The sequence below is a fragment of the Xiphophorus maculatus genome, chromosome 1 (genome assembly GCF_002775205.1).
Source record: "Xiphophorus maculatus strain JP 163 A chromosome 1, X_maculatus-5.0-male, whole genome shotgun sequence".
In the NCBI taxonomy this organism is placed as follows: Eukaryota; Metazoa; Chordata; class Actinopteri; order Cyprinodontiformes; family Poeciliidae; genus Xiphophorus; species Xiphophorus maculatus.
The window spans coordinates 5,727,494-5,747,311 of NC_036443.1; the positions used below are offsets into that span (position 1 = coordinate 5,727,494).

General features: G+C 39.3%; 1 protein-coding gene across 1 annotated transcript; it reads left to right on the forward strand.

Moving 5' to 3' along the window:
• The first annotated feature begins 824 nt into the window (after positions 1-824).
• Positions 825-19,708, forward strand: mfn2 (mitofusin 2). The gene is made up of 18 exons (XM_005804844.3): positions 825-1,239; positions 2,405-2,586; positions 4,580-4,715; positions 5,885-6,047; positions 6,171-6,295; positions 6,447-6,555; positions 6,719-6,826; positions 7,380-7,533; positions 8,218-8,285; positions 8,500-8,621; positions 9,305-9,431; positions 9,903-10,007; positions 11,442-11,544; positions 13,139-13,359; positions 13,702-13,857; positions 15,862-16,058; positions 16,255-16,389; positions 18,362-19,708. The coding sequence occupies exons 2-18, from the start codon at positions 2,409-2,411 to the stop codon at positions 18,429-18,431; spliced, it is 2,277 nt and encodes a 758-aa protein (XP_005804901.2). The 5' UTR covers positions 825-1,239; positions 2,405-2,408; the 3' UTR covers positions 18,432-19,708.
• The last annotated feature ends 110 nt before the right edge of the window (positions 19,709-19,818 follow it).

Below are 19,818 nucleotides of genomic sequence, written 5' to 3' on the forward strand. Positions count from 1 at the left end.
GGCTCTGCACAGCAATGAGCAACACTGCACAGATAAGTATGATTGACAGCGCTAATACCCTCCCCCTCGCTCTGAATCTCCTGTTTCTAGCTAGCACTTGGAGCACTGATTACCCATCTCATATTATACTGTCATGACATAGAGGCAGTTTAAAAACAAAAAAGGTCACATAATGAAGCTTTAACAAACTTAAATTCATTAAAATCATCAGAAAACCTTCATCAGGGTAAACACCCTCATTGGAGTTTACTTGAATTTGTCCCGAATGTTTTCATGTATGGAGGACCAGGAAAAACAAAATATATATTAATGCTTTTATTTTTTTATTATGTCAGTTTTGGTCCTCCATACTCATTAAGGTGCATCACATATGAACCACAAAGGGGCTCAAACAAGGACTGAATAAATTAAATACACAAAAGAAAATCTTAATGGAAACAAAGTAATTAAAATAATAGCTCAAGTCATGTCATTTCTGAAAAATAAAAATCTTCTAGAAAAAAAATCTAATCGTTTTTTGTTGGTTTTTTTTCCCCCAAACTCCAGTCCAGTTAGTGGCGATAATCCATCTTTATTCTTGGTCTGTTAACCGACAAGAAGAAGAAGAAGAAGAAGAAGAAGAAGAAGAAGAAGAAGAAGAAGAAGAAGAAGAAGAAGAAGAAGAAGAAGAAGAAGAAGAAGAAGAAGAAGAAGAAGAAGAAGAAGAAGAAGAAGAAGAAGAAGAAGAAGAAGAAGAAGAAGAAGAAGAAGAAGAAGAAGAAGAAGAAGAAGAAGAAGAAGAAGAAGAAGAAGAAGAAGAAGAAGAAGAAGAAGAAGAAGAAGAAGAAGAAGAAGAAGAAGAAGAAGAAGAAGAAGAAGAAGAAGAAGAAGAAGAAGAAGAAGAAAAGTTTCTGTCTTTAGCGGATGTGCTTCTGTTTCCGCTTCCTGCGGAGCTCAGCTGTTTATTTGGAGAGAAGGGACAGGACGAACATAAGCTAATAGGAGCGGCGCTGAGCCTGTGCTGCCTTTTGCGCTTGTGGCTTTAACCCAACAGCATAACCGATATTTATAATTTTACGAACAGAAGCTGTTAAAATCGCAGCGTCGCCAGAAACGCTTGCGGCGTGACGGGTTTTATTGTCGCCTGACAGCTCAGATGGTCACACACTAACCTTCACAGCCCGTGTGTGCATGCAAGGATACCGACCCTGTCCTAACAACGATGCAAGGAGTCTGTCCGTGAAAACACCCCGATCCAAGGCAAGTAGCTGAACTATTTTACAACATCAGTTTTTAACATTTGCCATTTCGAGACGAAGACTCCCGGATTGTTTTATTCTGAGACGGTTATTTATATATATATATTTTACAATAAATTGGGATAATCGTGTATGCAAGACCTTTGAAAAATCATTATAAGTAGCCTCTCACGAAAATGTCTCATAGACGCAAAATAAGAAAATTGGGTTTTGTTTACGGAATAACTGCTTTGCCTAGTCCAGGTGTCAGCATACCTTCGGAACCATTGTGCTAAGTAAAATGTGTCTACAATTACAAAATCTACATGGACTTTCTGAAGAAAGTTACCTTTTAATAGGTGAATAAAATGTTCTAGAAAAGCCTTGTAGTTTGTACCTAAATAAAACATGATTAAGCTATTTTCTTTTCTTTCATTAGTACCATTCTCATAATATTGCTTGTATATTTAAGGTCTCTTTGTTTTTAGGGGTGCACTGATTGCAGTTTTCTGACCAATTGCCAACCACCGATCTTTGACCAGCCTGACTTGCTGATGCTGCTTTTGGCCAATACATTTTTTAAATTTTTTGTCTGAAATGCTAATAAGTATAGCAATAAAGTTGCTGAATTGCCAACAGTAGGGGTGACCATTGTTAACTGCAAATGTACAGACATGACCTGATGGGTGGGTCTGTCATTTAACCTCTCTCACTGAAGGGCAAAAGAGGACAGTGGCTGGTTTGCAGGTGGAGAAGGTTGGTGGATGAGATCGGCTTCATATGGAAATATCGGCTGATTACTGAGCTCCCAAATTTAATGAAATTGGGACCGGTTTATCGATGCACCCTTATTTGTCTGTTGAGAGGTTTCGCTAATATTCATTAACCACTTTATTGGACCTCGAGCCTGCTGATGAAAACCTGGCTGTATACAAAAAGTTTTTCTTGTTTTTCTCTTTTTTAACATAATTGAGCTGACTTACAAAATGAGGGAAAGAGAGGTGTTAGAATTGACTTGTCACTTCTGCTTTAGAGTATTTGCTTTTGTGAGCTTACAAATCCGTGAACGTCTCAAACGTTTTGGTAAAGCAGTTTAAGGGTCTTAAGGATGTCAAGACTGCGAGATTTATATGTGTGGATTAATTTTACTATAAATGTTTGGGTAACCTTTATTCTGATTTCTGCAGTGCCATGTCTATATCTGTTCCAAGACCCAGCCCTTTAAAATTTCAATGCAAGAAGAAAAACAGAACAATGGCTGAAGTAAATGTGTCACCACTGAAGCATTTTGTCACCGCAAAGAAGAAGATCAATGGAATATTTGAACAACTTGGGACCTACATCAAGGAAAGCGCAGCCTTTCTGGAAGGTATATTCTATCTAAAATGATCACCTATGATAACATCTGGTAAAAATGTCACTGTTATGGGGTCTCGCGGTATTATTTTTGCGGCTCTAAAATGTGTGATTTTGCTTCTTCTTTTTTCTTTTTACATGCTTTGATGTGAATACATATCTGATCTTCACCCTTTGACATGACCTGTTGCTGTCAGAGCAATAATAATAATAATATATTTTATTCATAATGCTCCGATCTATCACATTTTCTTAAATTTTATTTATGAGGCAGTAGTAGAGACAAAGCTTTTCCGTTTTCTGAGTTTTTAATAAGCGTCCTCTGACTGCCACTGTCATTCAGGCATGTTTTGTACGTAGAGCAACCTTCTTCCTCCTAAGTTGCCATCTGTCTTCTCATGGGAGCAAAAGAATAGCAGATTTTATTCGTTTAGACAGGTTTATACCTTGAAACCCATAACCAGCCAATGCCTAATCTCCACCGATCTACTGTGAGACGGGAACAATCTTCCCCTTTGTGAAAGTTTTTGAATCAAGAACAAAACCCTGAAAGTTTTATGTGTGAAGAAAAGGTCATTCAAATAAAATCAGAATTTGTTAACAACTCAAGTCTGATAATCAAATACAATAAAAAAGAAAAATCTTAACAGTTATATTAGGAAAAACAATGTGTTGAGGGGTTTTATCCTGGGGATCACCTTGTTGAATTTAAAATGCAGCAGAATATAATTCCTAATGAAATTCTTCCACTAAAAATATGTATATTTCTTCAGTGGACTGACATGAGTGCTTTCTTCACATCCTAAACATAGGTCTAGTTGGGGCATCTACCTTTGAAGGTTTCCAGTCATGTCTTGTCTTAAGGTGTGTTTTTCCTCCTGTCCTTGTAGTGATCCGTTTGGCTTGATGCTGCAGGAGTTTGATGACTTGACAGTTTATTTCAGGAGGTGGTGAGATTCAGAAAGTTAGAACTGACCAGTGTGTGAGTTTTAGCTACCCTTCAGTGGTGACATTTCCATTTCTCTCAAAGTACACCAGACTTTCTACCAGAAAATGTAGCTTGTTGTCTTTAGCATCATACCAACATGAAATTGATGTGGTTGTCCACGGACTTGAGTTCAGTAATAGCTTACTCTTCTATGATTTGGATTTTGACCAAGGTGTTTTTATAGCTCAACTAGACGGTAGGTGTTGAGTTTGGTGCCCTGTCTCACAACTCCATGTAGAGATTGGCTAAAATAGGTAAAACTGGGGACCCTGCTGTAGCACATTCATAATTCTGGTAACCAGATATTTAGCAATGCTCTGATGGCAGAGAGATTCAGACACTTTGAAATTATGAAGCAAACATTGAGCTTGTTGACAGGAAAACATTGAAATGGCTGCAGGGTTAAACTATTTAAAACAGACATGAAGCAGGAAAACAACCTTAAATTTAACTTAAATGTCTTCAACGTTGGAGAAATCCTCAAACTAAACTTTCACATGGGCAAAAATAGATATTTATATACTAAATATGTAACATTTTGCCACCATATAACTTTATGCAAGGCAGCATTTTTCCTTCACATTTAAATCTTGAGTACCAAGTTGTCCTTATTTGCTCAAACAGAAATGATCTTCTCCTACTTTAAGATTTCTCTCACTTTTCTAGAATTGGAATATAAAACTATGTTTCGCTCCAGTTTAAGCATTAAAACATCTTTATGTAAATACAACAATCCCTCTTTTAGATAACTGATTTGATTTGCTTATGATTGATCTCATAATCTATCATTTTGCTCCTGCATTTTGTCTTTGGAAGATCATATATGCGTAGAGTGTCCTTTTTCGAGTTTTAGTAAGTAACCTGTGAGTGTAACAGTCTGATAATTTACAGTGGGTAAAACACTGGCTGGCTCTATAGTTTTCATATCCTGAAATTATACAAAACAGGATGCCTTAGTATTGTTTCAAGGATAAGACAGATCATTAAGCGACTAACCACTGTCTCTCTCACCATTTAGATACTTACAAAAATGAGCAGCTGGACCCACTGACCACTGAGGAGCAAGTTCAGGAGGTCTGCAGTTACCTGTCCAAGGTGGCAGGAATAGGAGAAGTGCTTGCGCGGAGGCATATGAAGGTGGTTTTCTTTGGAAGGTAAATTAAATGATATTTTCTTGTAGTTTAGAGCTTACCACTCTGGCAATTGTGTATTTATCCTCACACAAACTTTTATGAATATGTTGAACTGTTTTGTTTCTTTCGCACAAACATTCAAACTCAATTCAATTCCCTTTATTAATCCCAAATGGAAAGTAAATGTTGCAACTCAAGTTACGGTGATGGCTGTGGACAGAAAGGACTTTCTATGGTGGACTTCAGTGTTTTCCTTGGGTCTTGGTCTTGGGGGTGGGTAAATTTTAGGGGTGCACCGATTGCCCTGATTTCTTTAATTTTGGGTGATTGACGATCGGTCGACACCGATACGTGAAACCGATTTTATCCACCGATCTTTTCTACCACCATAAGAGTCTGAGGGAGGGCTATGTTTCCCAATAGTTTGCCTTCTGTTGCCAACTTTGCAAGTTTTTGTTATATTTAGCACAGAAACAAATCGGTGTAGGCCGAAATCAGTCAGGCTTTTTAAATATTGGGATTGGCAAGAAAACTGCAGTCGGTGCACTTCTACCACCTTTTACAACAGCAATAACAACACTTATTCCTGCTGTTACTTGCAGGAGAGCAAGCTGCAACCATTAAAACAACACTTTGCACGTTTAAACTTCCTCCAGTCCTAAGTGACGGGGTCATTTGGACCCCACAAGTTTTTTTACTCGGTGCGCGGTGTGGTGGGGTCACAATGACCCCATTTTCTCTTTTACAAAAGTTTTTTTTGTGTGGTTTTGGAAACTGACGGTCTGTTTAATTTCCCTTTGGGATCAATAAAGTATTTGTGAATTCAAATTTTGAATTTGACGGGACAACCCCTCCGCTTCCCCACTGTCCAACCGTGTCATCTGCTGTGCTCCACCTGAGCGTCGCCCTAAGAACGCAGGAAGGTTGGAAAAATGCAGGTATCCTTTGCTTGCCTTGCTGTTTTTTGCGACTGTGTGGTCGGATCGCGTGTTCATCCGTGTGCGAGTGCACCTCACTCAGCTCGTATTAGAATCGATGACAGAGTAGGAGACGTACAAATTTAAACTTAGCAGCAGAGTTTTTGCTTGTCTCAAAATATCAAACCTTTTACATAAAGTGTAGGTAGGTTCCTGAAATGACTGCAGGTTTAACTGGCTTTACATGCTAATAACCGATTTGTCCTTTCACAGAACCAGTAACGGGAAGAGTTCTGTGATCAATGCCATGTTATGTGATAAAGTTTTGCCATCTGGAATCGGACACACAACCAACTGTTTCCTGAGGGTGGAGGGCACAGATGGCAATGATGGCTTCCTCCTCACTGAAGGCTCTGAGGAGAGGAAAAGCATAACGGTTAGTGACCGTTACAGTTACAGTTACAGTTACCAGTGTAGCCACCAGTGTACGTTAAATAAGTCAGTTTGTGGTAGAATGTTGTTTGTGAGTAAAGATTGACCCATTGATGTCTCTGACCAGACGGTGAACCAGCTGGCCCATGCTCTACTTCAGGATGTGGATCTGGATGCTGGGAGTCTGGTCTGTGTCATGTGGCCTAAAGCAAAGTGTGCTTTACTAAGAGATGATTTGGTGCTTTTGGACAGGTCAGCTGAAAGTTGATTTTTAGCTTTAACTGGAGTGTTAATACTCAGTTTTGAAGAAAAATGTAACCGATCATTTCCATTTGATCCTTTCTTTCACAATAGCTGACACTGCCTCATAAAGCTTAGTGGTTCATGCTTTTCTCCTCTCCAGCCCAGGCATCGACGTCACCACCGAATTGGACAGCTGGATCGACAAGTTCTGTCTTGATGCAGATGTGTTTGTTCTAGTAGCAAACTCAGAATCCACACTCATGCAAACAGTGAGACACAAAAGCTTCATTCTACAGAAACAACTGAATCAAGTATTTTACGAGATAAAGCTAAAGTAACTGGGAATTGTGCAATTGCTTGTTTAATGTAAATTATTTAAATGCCCATCGTGTTTCAGTTATCCGTTTTAAAACGTATCTTAACCGTCTGCAGGAGAAGTCCTTCTTTCATAAAGTCAATCAGCGTCTCTCCAGTCCTAATGTTTTTATCCTCAACAACCGCTGGGATGCCTCTGCCTCAGAGCCAGAATACATGGAGGAGGTTAGTCAGCTTTATATGATAAAAGTGTGCACACAATTCTTTTTCTTTTTTTTTTTTCAACAGTTATACTTGTTGCTAAAAAAGTGATTTTTAGAATGAAAACAAGACAGACTGGCAAAACAGCGCTACTGTTACCTCAAGACAAAGACAGCAGGGTCAAGCTGAAGTCATGGCAATTCATAGCTAGTATTGGTAGCAGTTTAGTAGCATCAGCTTCTGACACTAGGGTACCTAGTTGCCTGACAAGCATTTAATTTTTGTCAGAAATGTCAACACATCAGATGAAACTAAGATGCACTTGATTTTGAATACCTTACAATTACAGCCTTAAATATCTCCTTTGAACATCCAGTGTCACATTTTAAAGACTATTAAAAATGGCCCAGCAAGCAGGATCTCCTCTGCTTGCCGGGAAAGAAAGTCTCAGTCCTGGAGGAATTTTATGTTGATGGTAAACTGTATGGAGCGTTTGCACATGAGTCCTCCGGTCAGTTCAGAGCCTTTGTTCCCGAATCTGTTGCGTTTCTTACAACGTGTGTTTATCTTGACACAGGTTCGCAGACAGCACATGGATCGCTGCACTAATTTTCTTGTGGATGAGTTGGGCGTTGTTGACAGAGCCCAGGCCAGCGACCGCATCTTCTTCGTCTCAGCTAAAGAAGTGCTTCAGGCTCGGGTGCAGAAGGCCCAAGGAATGCCTGAATCAGGTTGATTGGATTCTAATTGCTTGCGGTGTTTAACAGGCTTTGTGGCAGGGAGCCAGGGTGGGGAGAGTGTTTTTTTTTATATACAGTACAGACCAAAGGTTTGGACACAACTGTGTGTCCAAACGTTTGGTCTCCACTGTATATATGTGGGAACAGAACAAAAGAATGACACAAAAACAAAGGCTGATCATTTACATTATATTGCAATAATCCCAACCCCTACCAATGACTGTCAGCCAACAATGGATTTTATGAGAACCAAATCTTAAAGATCCGTTCACTTTAAAGAGCCATTAAAAGTGTCAAAGTATCAATTTTTGAACATTTACAACAACCTTTTTTTTTTAAAAAAAAAAGCCATTTTTTTCTCTAATATAGTTTTTGAAATTCACAAAAAAGTCGAATAATCTATTAAATTAATCTGCAAAAAAATTATATTTGTTGAAAGGTTGCAAAATACAACAACAATATGTTCTTACTTAAAAAATGGTTTTAAAATGTAAATGTCAAATAGCTGTTATTTGTTACTAGGTTTTGTGTGCATTAATAACACTTTAGGGATAGGAAATATATATATATATATATGTATCTGTCCAATATGTGAAGTCAGTCTTGTTAATCATTATGTGTAATGTGACAGTGTATAGGATTTTGAGGACAGTATTGTTCTTGCCGTTGTTCCAGGTGGAGCTCTCGCTGAGGGATTTCAAGCCAGAATGTTTGAGTTCCAAAACTTTGAGAGGCGATTTGAAGTAAGACCCTTTTACTGTGGAGCATCATAAAATATTTCCATTCCTCTTATCGCGCTTCAGCTAATTTCTGCATATCATTCATAAACACTTGCACGTTTCAAAATGACGGTTTTCATAGGAGCAGGTTACAGGTTTTAGATTTTTCGAGACATTCACATTTTGCATTGATGTCCGGATTTCTTGACTGCCTGTTTAATCAGTTTGCTGTGTTTAGGAGTGCATATCTCAGTCTGCGGTGAAGACCAAGTTCGAACAGCACACAGTAAGAGCAAAGCAAATATCTGAAGCTCTGCGGCACATTATGGACTTGGTACATGTAGCTGCCCAAGAACAGAGGTGAGTGTGTGTTGTACTGTCCACACTAAACATATGAGCACTGTCACAGTGGGGTACGTCTCTGACAAACTGAAGTTGTACTAATGATTTGGTGGTGTTAAAGGACTAAAATTTTGTGTGACAGTGTTTTGCAAAAGTATTCATAACACTGAGCTTTTTTTGTACTCTAAATTTATTTAACATTTTTCATTATTAAAATAAAGCATATTTTAATAATGTTTAATTTTGGATTTTGGGGGGACGGATTTGTAGTATAGTGGGGAAAAAAAACCCAAGCAATACTACAAAGTGTTAGATCTAATTATGCTTCCCTGCTCTGTTACGTAAATCATTTAGACCAGCGTTTGTTGAAAGAGTGTACTTTGATGTGTAGAAGTTATGTCAGCTTGTCTACAGTGAATCTCCTCCACAATTCCTTGCCAATGATCCAACTGAGGTGGGAGTCTCCAGGTTATAGACCCGGTTAAAGTTGGGTTTTTTTGCTTGCAATTGGTAGGATTTAAAAAAGATACATGTCTTATTTTTGAAACACTTTTCCAGATATTAGCCCCAATAGGAGAAAGTCTGTCTATGTCACGGTACCCTGAGTACCACTTTTAAAAATATATAACTTTACAGCAGGTTATAATCAAACTCCTTTCTCCATCTCAATGAGTTTGTACTTTTGTGCATGTTTTTCTCAGACTCTACTGCTTGGAGACAAAAGAGGATCGTCAACAACGGCTGGAGTTTATAGAGAAACAACTGGATCTGTTAACTATGGACTGCAAGGCTAAGATCAAGAGGATTACAGAGGAGGTGGAGAGACAGGTGAGAAAAATTGCATGTAAAATTGCAACATGTGACGTCACAGTCCCTGTGATTACGTGTCATCACGTTTAGCATTTGTTCTAAAAATAATGGCGGCGCTTGACTGTTAAAATTTGATTAATATTACTGTATTTTAGTTCATTAAATCCATATCAAATGAAAACGTCAATAAATTGTGGCTTTCATTTCATATATTTTCAATAGCAGAAGTAAAAGTTAACAGAGTGGCATTGGGTTTGAAAATCCAACACAGTTTAAGAAACATTAAACAAAATGTGTATATGGCCGTTTTATCAATGAAAGAAAGGTCTATTTCAACTGACAGTAAATCTTTTGTCCTTGACCACTGCCCATTGTTAGCTTGGTTTAACAAAACGACAAAAAATAAAAGCAATAGGCTGTGAATTAGAATGTCAAAAATGATTTATGAACATTTGCTAATTAATGTGGTGTGTTTGTTGTCCTGTCCAGGTAACCAACACTATGGCAGAGGAAATAAGGAAGCTTCATGTCCTAGTGGATGACTTCCACATGGACTTCCACCCATCACCTGTGGTCCTCAAGGTCTACAAAAATGTGAGTTACCCTTGGTAGTTTCCAAAATGATTAATTCATTAGTCGGTGCATATCAAAGAATTAAAAAAGGGGAGAAAATGAAACCTTTTAGTGCTTTAATTTGTTTGGTGCACTTTGGGGTCAACATCTATTCATTTAAAAACAAGAACTACCAAACTCAAATGGCTAATTTCCCTATTGTTATGTAAATGTAAGGAATCGAAAAATAGAAAATGAACTGAAAACTGAAAATAAATAAATAAAAATTATTAATCTTAATGAATGATGACATTTGGAAATAAAATGTCAAAGCCAAAACAAAAGAAGTTTCAAAGATCTATTTGATAACTTGATCGGTTGCTAGATTACTATAAAATTCTGTATAAATGAAATATGATATAAATGAAATTTGACTTTGTAATTTAGCGCCTTGAAATTGAGCCTCTGAATCGTTTTTACATAATAATGCCCCTTTAAGCAAAGAAACTAATGTAGAATTTATGCTAGTTACTTTAAACACTAAATACCAATCTTCATAGAACACAGTCTTTAGTACCGTAACTTCCAGACCATTGTGCGCACCTGAATATAAGCCGCACCCACTAATTTGACAAGAAAAAAAGTGTACATGTATGGGTCGCTCTTGCCTATTCTTCAGGTTTCCACGTTGTAACATGAGAGATACATTTTTTTTTTTTTAGACTTAAGCAGCTTGTACCACGGTTGCTTAAAAAACAAACGAGGAAAGATCATTGATCACTACCTACACACTAAAGTTGCCTTCTTCGGTGCTGGAATTGAACTCGTAAGTCTTTGATTCGTTGTTGCTCTCATTGTCACTTTTGTCTAGAGGCGAATTTGCTGTGGAGTTTGTCCTGTCCTCTTCATCACGCAGCAGTTTCTAAACCCGCTGATAAAAAGGCGTGCGTTAGCTGCATAACCGTGTTTAAAACACATGAGAAAAGCACTGGCTTATAGTCTGGACGTTATAATGCTTGCTTTTAAATGTAAGAAACTTTTTCAAATTACACAGGAGACATCCTTTACAGAATAATAATGTGTTTTAAATAATAATGATCAAATCAGTCACTACTGGTGTGGCCTTTACAAACTCAAGCAATAGCTTTTTTTGGTCACTTGATGACTGTGTAACTATTTTTATGTATTTATTTTTGCTTAATTTTGCCAGCAACCTATCATGAAGTCAAACTGGTTTGGAGAGGTGTTGAGTGAGGAAGGAGAGGTAACGGTAGAGAGTGTGAGATGTGTGTGTTCCCTGCAGCCTGACAAGCACCGTAAAGTTAATTGTGTCATATGAGTTTTAAAGCAACTGACTTTATGGATGTTTTATTTTAGTTCCTCGCTCAGTTTGAATTACGCTGTCTGAGTTTTTGCTAAACTCCCAAGCAGTTGTCCAATTTTAATGACAAACAACAAGATCGTTTTGTGTTTTAGGAACTCCATCGGTACATAGAGGACGGTCTGGGTAAGACCATGTCTGAAAGGTGCTCCAGCTCCATCACGAACGCCCTGCAGGCCACACAAATGGAGATGATAGGTAAAATATCAGGCAGCTAAATACTAATACTTCTTGTCTGTTGTCTCTACACAGTCTCATGTTTGGTTTGTGCCATTTACATACTGCTGTACTCTACAATGTTAGATCAGTAATGTCTATGGATGTTCCATCAAAATTGCATTAGATTTCATTAGACTTCATGAACACCTCTGACCCTTAAATTATGTGTCTGCTGTCAGGAAACTAACTAGCGCCTCTCTGTCCCCACATTTAAATGCAGAGTTTTGTGCAGGGTTAGCTCAAACCCAATTTCCATCATGGCAGTAGAAGTGTAAGTGGTTGAGGAATATAAATACCTCAGCGTTCGCCTGGACAACAGAATGGACTGAAGACGCAACAGTGAAGTCGTCTAGAAGGATCAGAGCAGACTGGACTTCTTGAGGAAGCTCAGATCCTTCAAATTTTGCAGCAAGATGCTGCAGATCTTCTGTAAGTTTCTTGTTGAGGCCGTCATTTCTTCTGCCATAACCTGCTGGGGCAGCAGCATCACAGTCAGGGACTGAAGGCTGGTTCTGTTCTGGAGACCACAGTGGAACCTCTGGGGATGCCGGTGCAAAGAAGGATTTTACATAAAATAAAGAAAACTACAGACAACCCTGACCATCCTCTTCATGAGACTCTCTTAGAAGAACAGGGTATCTTCAGTCAGAGGCTTCTTTAAATTTGCTGTAATACAGACAGCTACAGGAGATCTTTCCTGCCAACATCCAGCACCATCCACAATTACTCTTTGAAGATTTTTAATTAATACGAGATGCATTTAATTTCCCTTTAGGATCAATGCAGTATTGTTGCATTTGAATTTTGAAGTCGAAATAGCTCATTTATACACCTGGCCTACTGATGATCTCTGAGATTATAACAGAAATACTGTACAGTCATAAGAAGTGGAAAAATCAAGCTAAACCCTTGGAAATGGGAGGGCTGGGAAGACTGGTTACTGAACGACATGCACAGGACATTGATATGTTGGAAAACATGCAGAACTTGAACCACATACCTTAAAGTAACAATATTATTTGAGCTAAGCCATGCAGGATAGAGAAATCTACATCCCAGCCTCCACGTCCTCAGATGGTTGGTGCCGCTTCACAATCTCTACCCGGAAAATCGGGGAAGATGAGGATCCATATCCCGTTTGTCAGAGGGGGGGTTCTCCCGCGCCAGCCGCAGTATTGTCTCCTTAACTCGAAAGCTGTGAATCTGTGACGTCGTGGGACGTGGCCAGTGTCAGGTGGCTCCAACAGTCGGTGAACTCTGACAACCTCTGTCCTAAAGGGACTTCTACTGAAGAAAACATTGCTTTCAGGGAGGGAGACGGGGAATTAATGAGCGTACAAACTCAGCTCAAAGTTTGCACTTACAGTTTGCACATTGTTGTTATTAGGAAGATGAGCATTTTGATCATATTTGAATGTAAAAATCACTTTCACCATCTACTTAAATCGGGTTACTGTTATCATTGACCCCAGTTATCTACTGCTTAATGCTTATTTTTGTCATCATCTTATGGATGGTATGGACGGTAAATGTAAATTGATCTCAGCTGATTTTTAAATCATTTTTATTATAGAGGGCCTGAAGCCTCTGCTGCCAAATCCGATCAGAGAGCAGGCCAACAAGATCATTCCTCGTCAGTTCTTCAACCTTACATATGACCTGGCCTGTGACAAGCTTTGTAGTGATTTTCAAGAGGATATCAGCTTCCACTTTTCCCTTGGTTGGACCATGCTTGTCAACCGGTTTCTAGGGCCCAAGAACACCCGACGGGCCCTCATGGGCTACAACGACCAGGTAATCTTTCCCAGGTTTTGGAAAAAGAAACTGCTTAGTCAGTCACATTATCTGGATGGCATTAAATTGGCCTCTGGTGAAAAAGAACCTTGCTGTTGTCTTTTACCAGGATGTTATTTTTTTCAATCCATTATGTTAGCAGGTTTCTAGGATTTCCTTCTTTCCCCTTTGAAATACTGGAAACATTGGAGTATTATGGTCAATAATTCACAGTTTTTTACATGTTTAATTACTACAAGAAAGGTTGTGGTGCTGTAGAAGCATGACCTATAATCACGCCCGAATAAAAGAGATCTGTGCTGCTTTTCTTTCTTTCTTTTTCTTTTGCTGCTAAACTTGCAGGTTCCTCGGCCCATGGCCCTAACACCAGTCAGCACCAGCATGCCTCCATTCCCACAAAGTTCTGTGACTCAGGAAGAGCTCATGGTCACCATGGTGACAGGTCTTGCATCTCTTACATCGCGTACTTCCATGGGTGTCCTTGTGGTCGGCGGTGTGGTAAGTTAATTACAGGGTCAAATACATTTTTTGAAATCTTTCCAAATCTGTGTAGTCATAAAAACATTCTACAACAATCAATAATCCCCTTCCAATTGAGTCACTGTTACACTGATGGTCAGAGTCCATCACTAACCACGCCTTGTAGGAAAATGACGTAGTGAACGTCAATTATGTAATGCTGACAGACCCTGCCAGCATTACATAATTGCTTATCGTTACTGTCATTAATCAGTTCTTACCCTCTTTACCTTGATAAGAAAACCCTTAAGAGTCAGGCTACCTCGCTGCTGCTGGGTAGCTCTGTTTTTGTGATGCTGTTTGAAATTAGCTTAATTGTTTTTGTTAGAGTTAGCCAGTCCTGGCAAGCGTGTCCGCCTGCAAAGCACCAATTCCAAGCCTTCTGGCCTGGCTTTGTGCCTCGGAATGAGCACAAAGCTAACACAAGCAAAGTAAAAGTCTTAAATTTCCCTCCGATCTCAGGGGTGCAGCTTTTCGCTTCAAGACAAGGACCAGCATCGGTGCTTGTCCCATCAGTCCGGGGATCGTTTACACTCGGAGAGCAATGGTGGAGACCGAAGCACATGCGTTCTGTCACCAGCTTTGTCACTCAACTCTGGAGAGACGGGTTGAGTTCTTAGAGAAAGTGCTGGGCGAGGCTGCTATCATGTAAAAATTTACTGCCCTGCAAGTCATTTTTTTCAATTTGGACGAGGATGGCTTTTCAGTCGTTGTCCCCGCTTCCAGGAGGGCGGACCAAATGGAATATATCAGTGAAGCTAACAATGAAGCTGCATAGCAGGAAGAAAAGAGAGGTCATGTATACTTACATGTTTAGGCCCTGTCTGTAGATGGCCATGAGTCTTTAAATACGTCTTTTTTTTCTGTGTCTAAAGCTGGATGTGCAGTGGCTCTCCCATCCTCCTTCAAAGAAAGCTTTGTGATTCGCCAAGTTTTATCTGTGGAGCAGGCTACAGACACAAGCTGTCTGTCCATGTTCCCAGAGTTTGATTTGGAACTGAGGACTTTGTGTCTCAAACTACTGTCTAGCCGTGTCACGGTACCTGGCTGTGGACAGTGTTTGGACCTGGATGGTGCCGAAATCACTGTAGATTTCAGCACCATTTGCGCATAAACATCAGCAACTAAGGAGGTGGTGATCGATTTCAGTAGAAGGGTTACTGACATTGTACCAGTAGACATCCAGGGTTTGGACATTGAGATAGTGGATCAGCACAAGTATCTCGGGGTTCAGCTCAATGACAAACTCGACTGGTCCCATAACACAGATGTCCTGAGCTAGAGGGTGTAACTTGTCTCTACTTGCTGAGCAGACTTAGTAGGACAGGACATTACTTAGAGCTTTGTATGAATCTGGTGGCTTCAGTGATTTGCTGGGCCGGTAGAAGCTGAGAGAGGGACAGGAAGCCCTCTCTCCATTGAGGAGGTGAGAGGAGAATGTTAGCTAGATAGAGAGCAATTATAATCAACTCCTTTCAGCCTCTATATGAGATGGTGGGGGCCTTAAGTAGCTCCTTCAGCAGCAAACGGATACATCCACGTTTTAGAAAGGAGAGATGCCACACATATCAACTGCTGTCTCTTTGACATTTATTTTTATGAAGTTTTCTTGTAAACAATATTATGCTACAATCTGACACAAGTCACACTGCCTGAATACATTAAAATATTTTTCATTATAACAAAGGCGCATAAGACTCTGCTCTCCTCATTAGACGCTGACATCGATAGGGTTCACTGATTACATCTTTTTCAGGTTCTGGAAACATTTCAATGAGGAAACAATTTTGTTAAATGGGTCTAAATATTATACAACAATCCCTCAGCTGAAATAATGACAAACAGGAATATGTCCAAATCAATAAAGATCAATAGGGGCTACAGACAAGGCTGTGGGACTGATAATTGTTCGCACAATTTTCTTCAGTATGTTTTGATGCCAAAGCGGTTCAGATAACTTGAGGCTTTTGCTACTGTCTGCAGATTTGGAAGGCGGTGGGATGGCGCCTGATTGCGTTATCACTGGGTCTTTATGGGCTTCTCTACGTCTACGAGCGACTCACATGGACTACCAAAGCCAAAGAGAGAGCCTTCAAGCGACAGTTTGTGGACTACGCCAGTGAGAAGCTGCAGCTAATTGTCAGCTACACTGGATCCAACTGCAGCCACCAAGTCCAGCAGTGGGTTTCAATCATGGTGTCAAAGGATACAACAATCAGATTATATGCTTCGACAGTAAAAAGTGTCTACTAAGCACTTTGAAATGCCTTGCTGCTGAAATGTGCCATGCAAATAAAATTTGATTTGATTTGATTTGACTGCTTGGTCGCAGCAGAGCCACGTGAACTTGTTGTGTTTCGGTCTTGTCTTTGGCAGAGAGCTGACGAGCGTGTTTGCGCAGCTGTGCCAGCAGGTAGACGTCACCCGTCAGAACCTCGATGATGAAGTCAACGAAATGAACAGGAAGATTGAGCTCTTGGACAATCTACAGAGCAAGGCGAAACTTCTACGGTAAGATACCGCTGTATGATGCGTTTGGAGTTACGGGGGGAGGAGGGTATATGTCTGTGTCTTCGCTGCCAACATGACTACGCAAGGACGGGATCTTTGAGACCTGTTTTATTTTATTTTTTTAAAACTTTGTGTTCATTGGTTGTTTTACATTTATCGATCACATACGAAACAAAGAACCGAACAACTGTCGACAAGAGAAACTACTTGCGTTCTGACAAAGATAAGCAGTTACAGGCGTGAATCAGCATTCAGATTGACTTTCCAATTTTAGAGCAGCACATATAATGTCAAAGAATAAGAGACCTGATTCAGTTATTCTCTAGAAATCTAGTCCGTTTGCTCCATCTCTTTTTGTAAAGATCCGCCTGCGGTCTCAGCATATAAACGTTAACTTTTCCATTTTGTGTGTTTTCCTCCATCAGTTTCACACAGTCCTTTAGCATCCGTGGGGTCAGGTTGAAGTCATTTCCGAGTGACCTTTTTTTTGTTTGGCCGTAGCACTGAAGATTTTTACTGAAACCTGTTTTAAGAGAAAACTGTTTTGGGTTTCCTAATATTTCCTTGTGGGTTTGGGGCACAAATACCGTATTTTCTGGACTATAGAGTGCACCTTACTATAAGCTACATCTACAAAGTAAAAAACAAACAAATGGGAAACGTACATATATATAAGCCCCACCGGGCTATAAGCCGCTGGTATCTCCGCCTCTTTCGGTTTTCCACATCTTCTTGTAAATCTGTTATTAAGGACGCAGCCCTGCGTCTCCAACGCCGAACCATGGATTCGTTCACGCCGAGCTTACGTGCAGCAGATGTCGATCTGTACTGTCAGATCGACAGCCTTCAACGTAAAAGCTGCGTCATATGAAGAACTGAATTCTGTTCTGCCTAATTGCAGATCTGAATTCCGTCTTCTTTTTTTTTTCTCGTTAGGAACTTCGTGTTGTTTCCATGATGAGGAGGTTTGAGTTTGAAAACATTTCTCCGTCATGTCTGCTGCTAGCAGGTGTTTGTTCTAAATGAAAATCAGCACTTTCTTCTTTGATTTCCAATTCTGACTTCCAATAACTCACTTCCTGCTAAAGACCAGAAAAATCCACAAAAAAGCCGCAAAAGCTGAAAACTTGTTTATTATTATTAACTGTTTGGTGCAAAACACTGATTGAAAATCGATTTTTTTACTGCATCTTTATGTCTGTTAAGGCTAAGATGGAGCGGCACTGAAAGCAGCTCTTTAAACCATTCAGACTACGAACACAACAGAGACACAATTAAAACTGTCAGATGATTTATTACCCACGATAATAACTCAGAAATAGTCCAAATTAGGATGTATTTTTATTTCTTTCCTACTTACGGAAAGTTTCTGTTTATATCGTAGGTTTGTGGTGCCTTTCTATCCTAAAGAAAGATATAAAACTTCAGATATTTCACAAAAAGATACTAACATTCATGGAAAAACCTCACATAACCTTATATTAAAGCATAAGGTTACGGCGGCCACCGTAAGAAAGGCTGGCAGTGTTCAATTATGCTGCATAACTGACCAGTACAGTATTGCGAGGGAACGCAAAAGAAAACAATTCCCCATGTCCCCTAGAGGGCTCCGTAATAAGCGTGGAAAAAGTAGCGGCTTATAGTCCGAAAAATACGGTAGTCAAAAACTTTACCATTATAGAGAAAAAAAAACTTTGCTGTGTGATCAGACCATAAGGAAATCCAGCAGACTGTATTGAGTCAGACCCTAAGGACCTTATGGCTTAGTGGATTTACCTGTTTGTGTACTCAAAGTCCCCCAATATTCTGCCTTGTGTCTGTTCTAGTCATAGCTTTACTGAAAATTAAAATTAAACCCATCTTAGAAAACCGGACTTGGTCCTTTTATTAGTATTTTTTTTTTTACCCCGTCAGACACTCGCCGATGCCCAAATGCAGATCTGAATTCCGTCTCTTTTCTTTCTCTTGTTAGGAACAAGGCAGGTTGGTTGGACAGTGAGCTCAATATGTTCACCCAGCAGTACCTCCAGCAGAGCAAGTGACCCAGGCGGAGCTTCCTTTGAGTCTGAGCATCATCAGGGGAACATGTAAAATGCTTGCATGGCTAATTTGTGATGTAATTGTAATGTTCTGTTCAGAAAACACGGCTAACACAAGTCTACAGAGCTCTGTGGTAATTGCCATGTGTTTCTATAGAGATAAACTGTGCAGTATGCATGTCATGCGAAGCCTATTTGAATGGCAACAGAAGTAAATATTCCTCTCTGTACATCTCCATGTGCGTCCTTTCATCCTCACATGCACAAATTCGGTACATCTAAGGAATTTCAGCGTCATGTTTGTAGAATAAGTTATATTTTAACTGAAAAAGTAACACACTTTGTTCTCACTTATTCACTGTCAGCATCTTAACTTGTGGGTGTTCTCAACCAGTGTGTAAAAGGCTTCAATGTACTTCTGCTTTTGGAGTTACGTTCGGTTCAAATCAGTTTGCTTTATAGCTCTGATTCAGCAACAAACGTTTCAGGTAGGGCTGCACAACTTATCGCGAACATTTTGTCGTCACAATATAAACTGTATGCAATATTCATATTGCACAGGACTGTTTGGAGTGCAATAATTGCTGGCTAATGTAATTCGACTGTAATGAACTTAGATTTTGTTTTATGCTATTGTTATGTTTAGCCAGTTTGATAGTCTCATGCCAGCAGATGCTAAACACTAATGATTTTAGATCAAATGCTAAAGGTGAGAGAGTGATAGAAGCACAGGTCAGGAAGGAAAAGAGAAACTGATATTGTCGACAAAATATTTACCAAAGTTATCGCCGCTACAAGATTTTCTAATATCGTGCAGCCCTATTTTCAAAGCACTTTACGAAACAGACAGATCCTGTTTGTGTACAAAAATATACAATAGTCTCTGTCTAAACATACAGATACCAAGTCAAGTACAAAATCATTTCAATTTGATCCTATTTATAAAACAAAGCAGTAAAGTTTATTCATCGGTCAAATTGGTCAAAAGTTTCTATCAGCAGAAACCTTTTGACGCATGTACGGCTAAAAACCAATTAATCCAGAGACATTTTATATTCAGTTTGTAGCCTAATTTATTGTTGACCATATTGTTGAGCCAAATTAACAATAAGTTCAGATGTATGATGTTTGTTTTTGTTGAGGTCTTGTATAAATGTAAAAACTGTTTATTTTGTCAATGTATTTCCCTCTTCAATAATTGGCTAACATTATTTCCAACAAAATGAATACACTGTTCTTGTACGTGCTAACAAATAAAAAAAAAATTTTCTTTCTCGTTATTCTGGTACTTGGCAAAAATGATCAACTTTGGTGAGTCTCGCTCATCTACAACTTATGCTACTGCTTTATTAATAGCACCTTATCCCTATTTGGGGAAAAATGCCCTTGG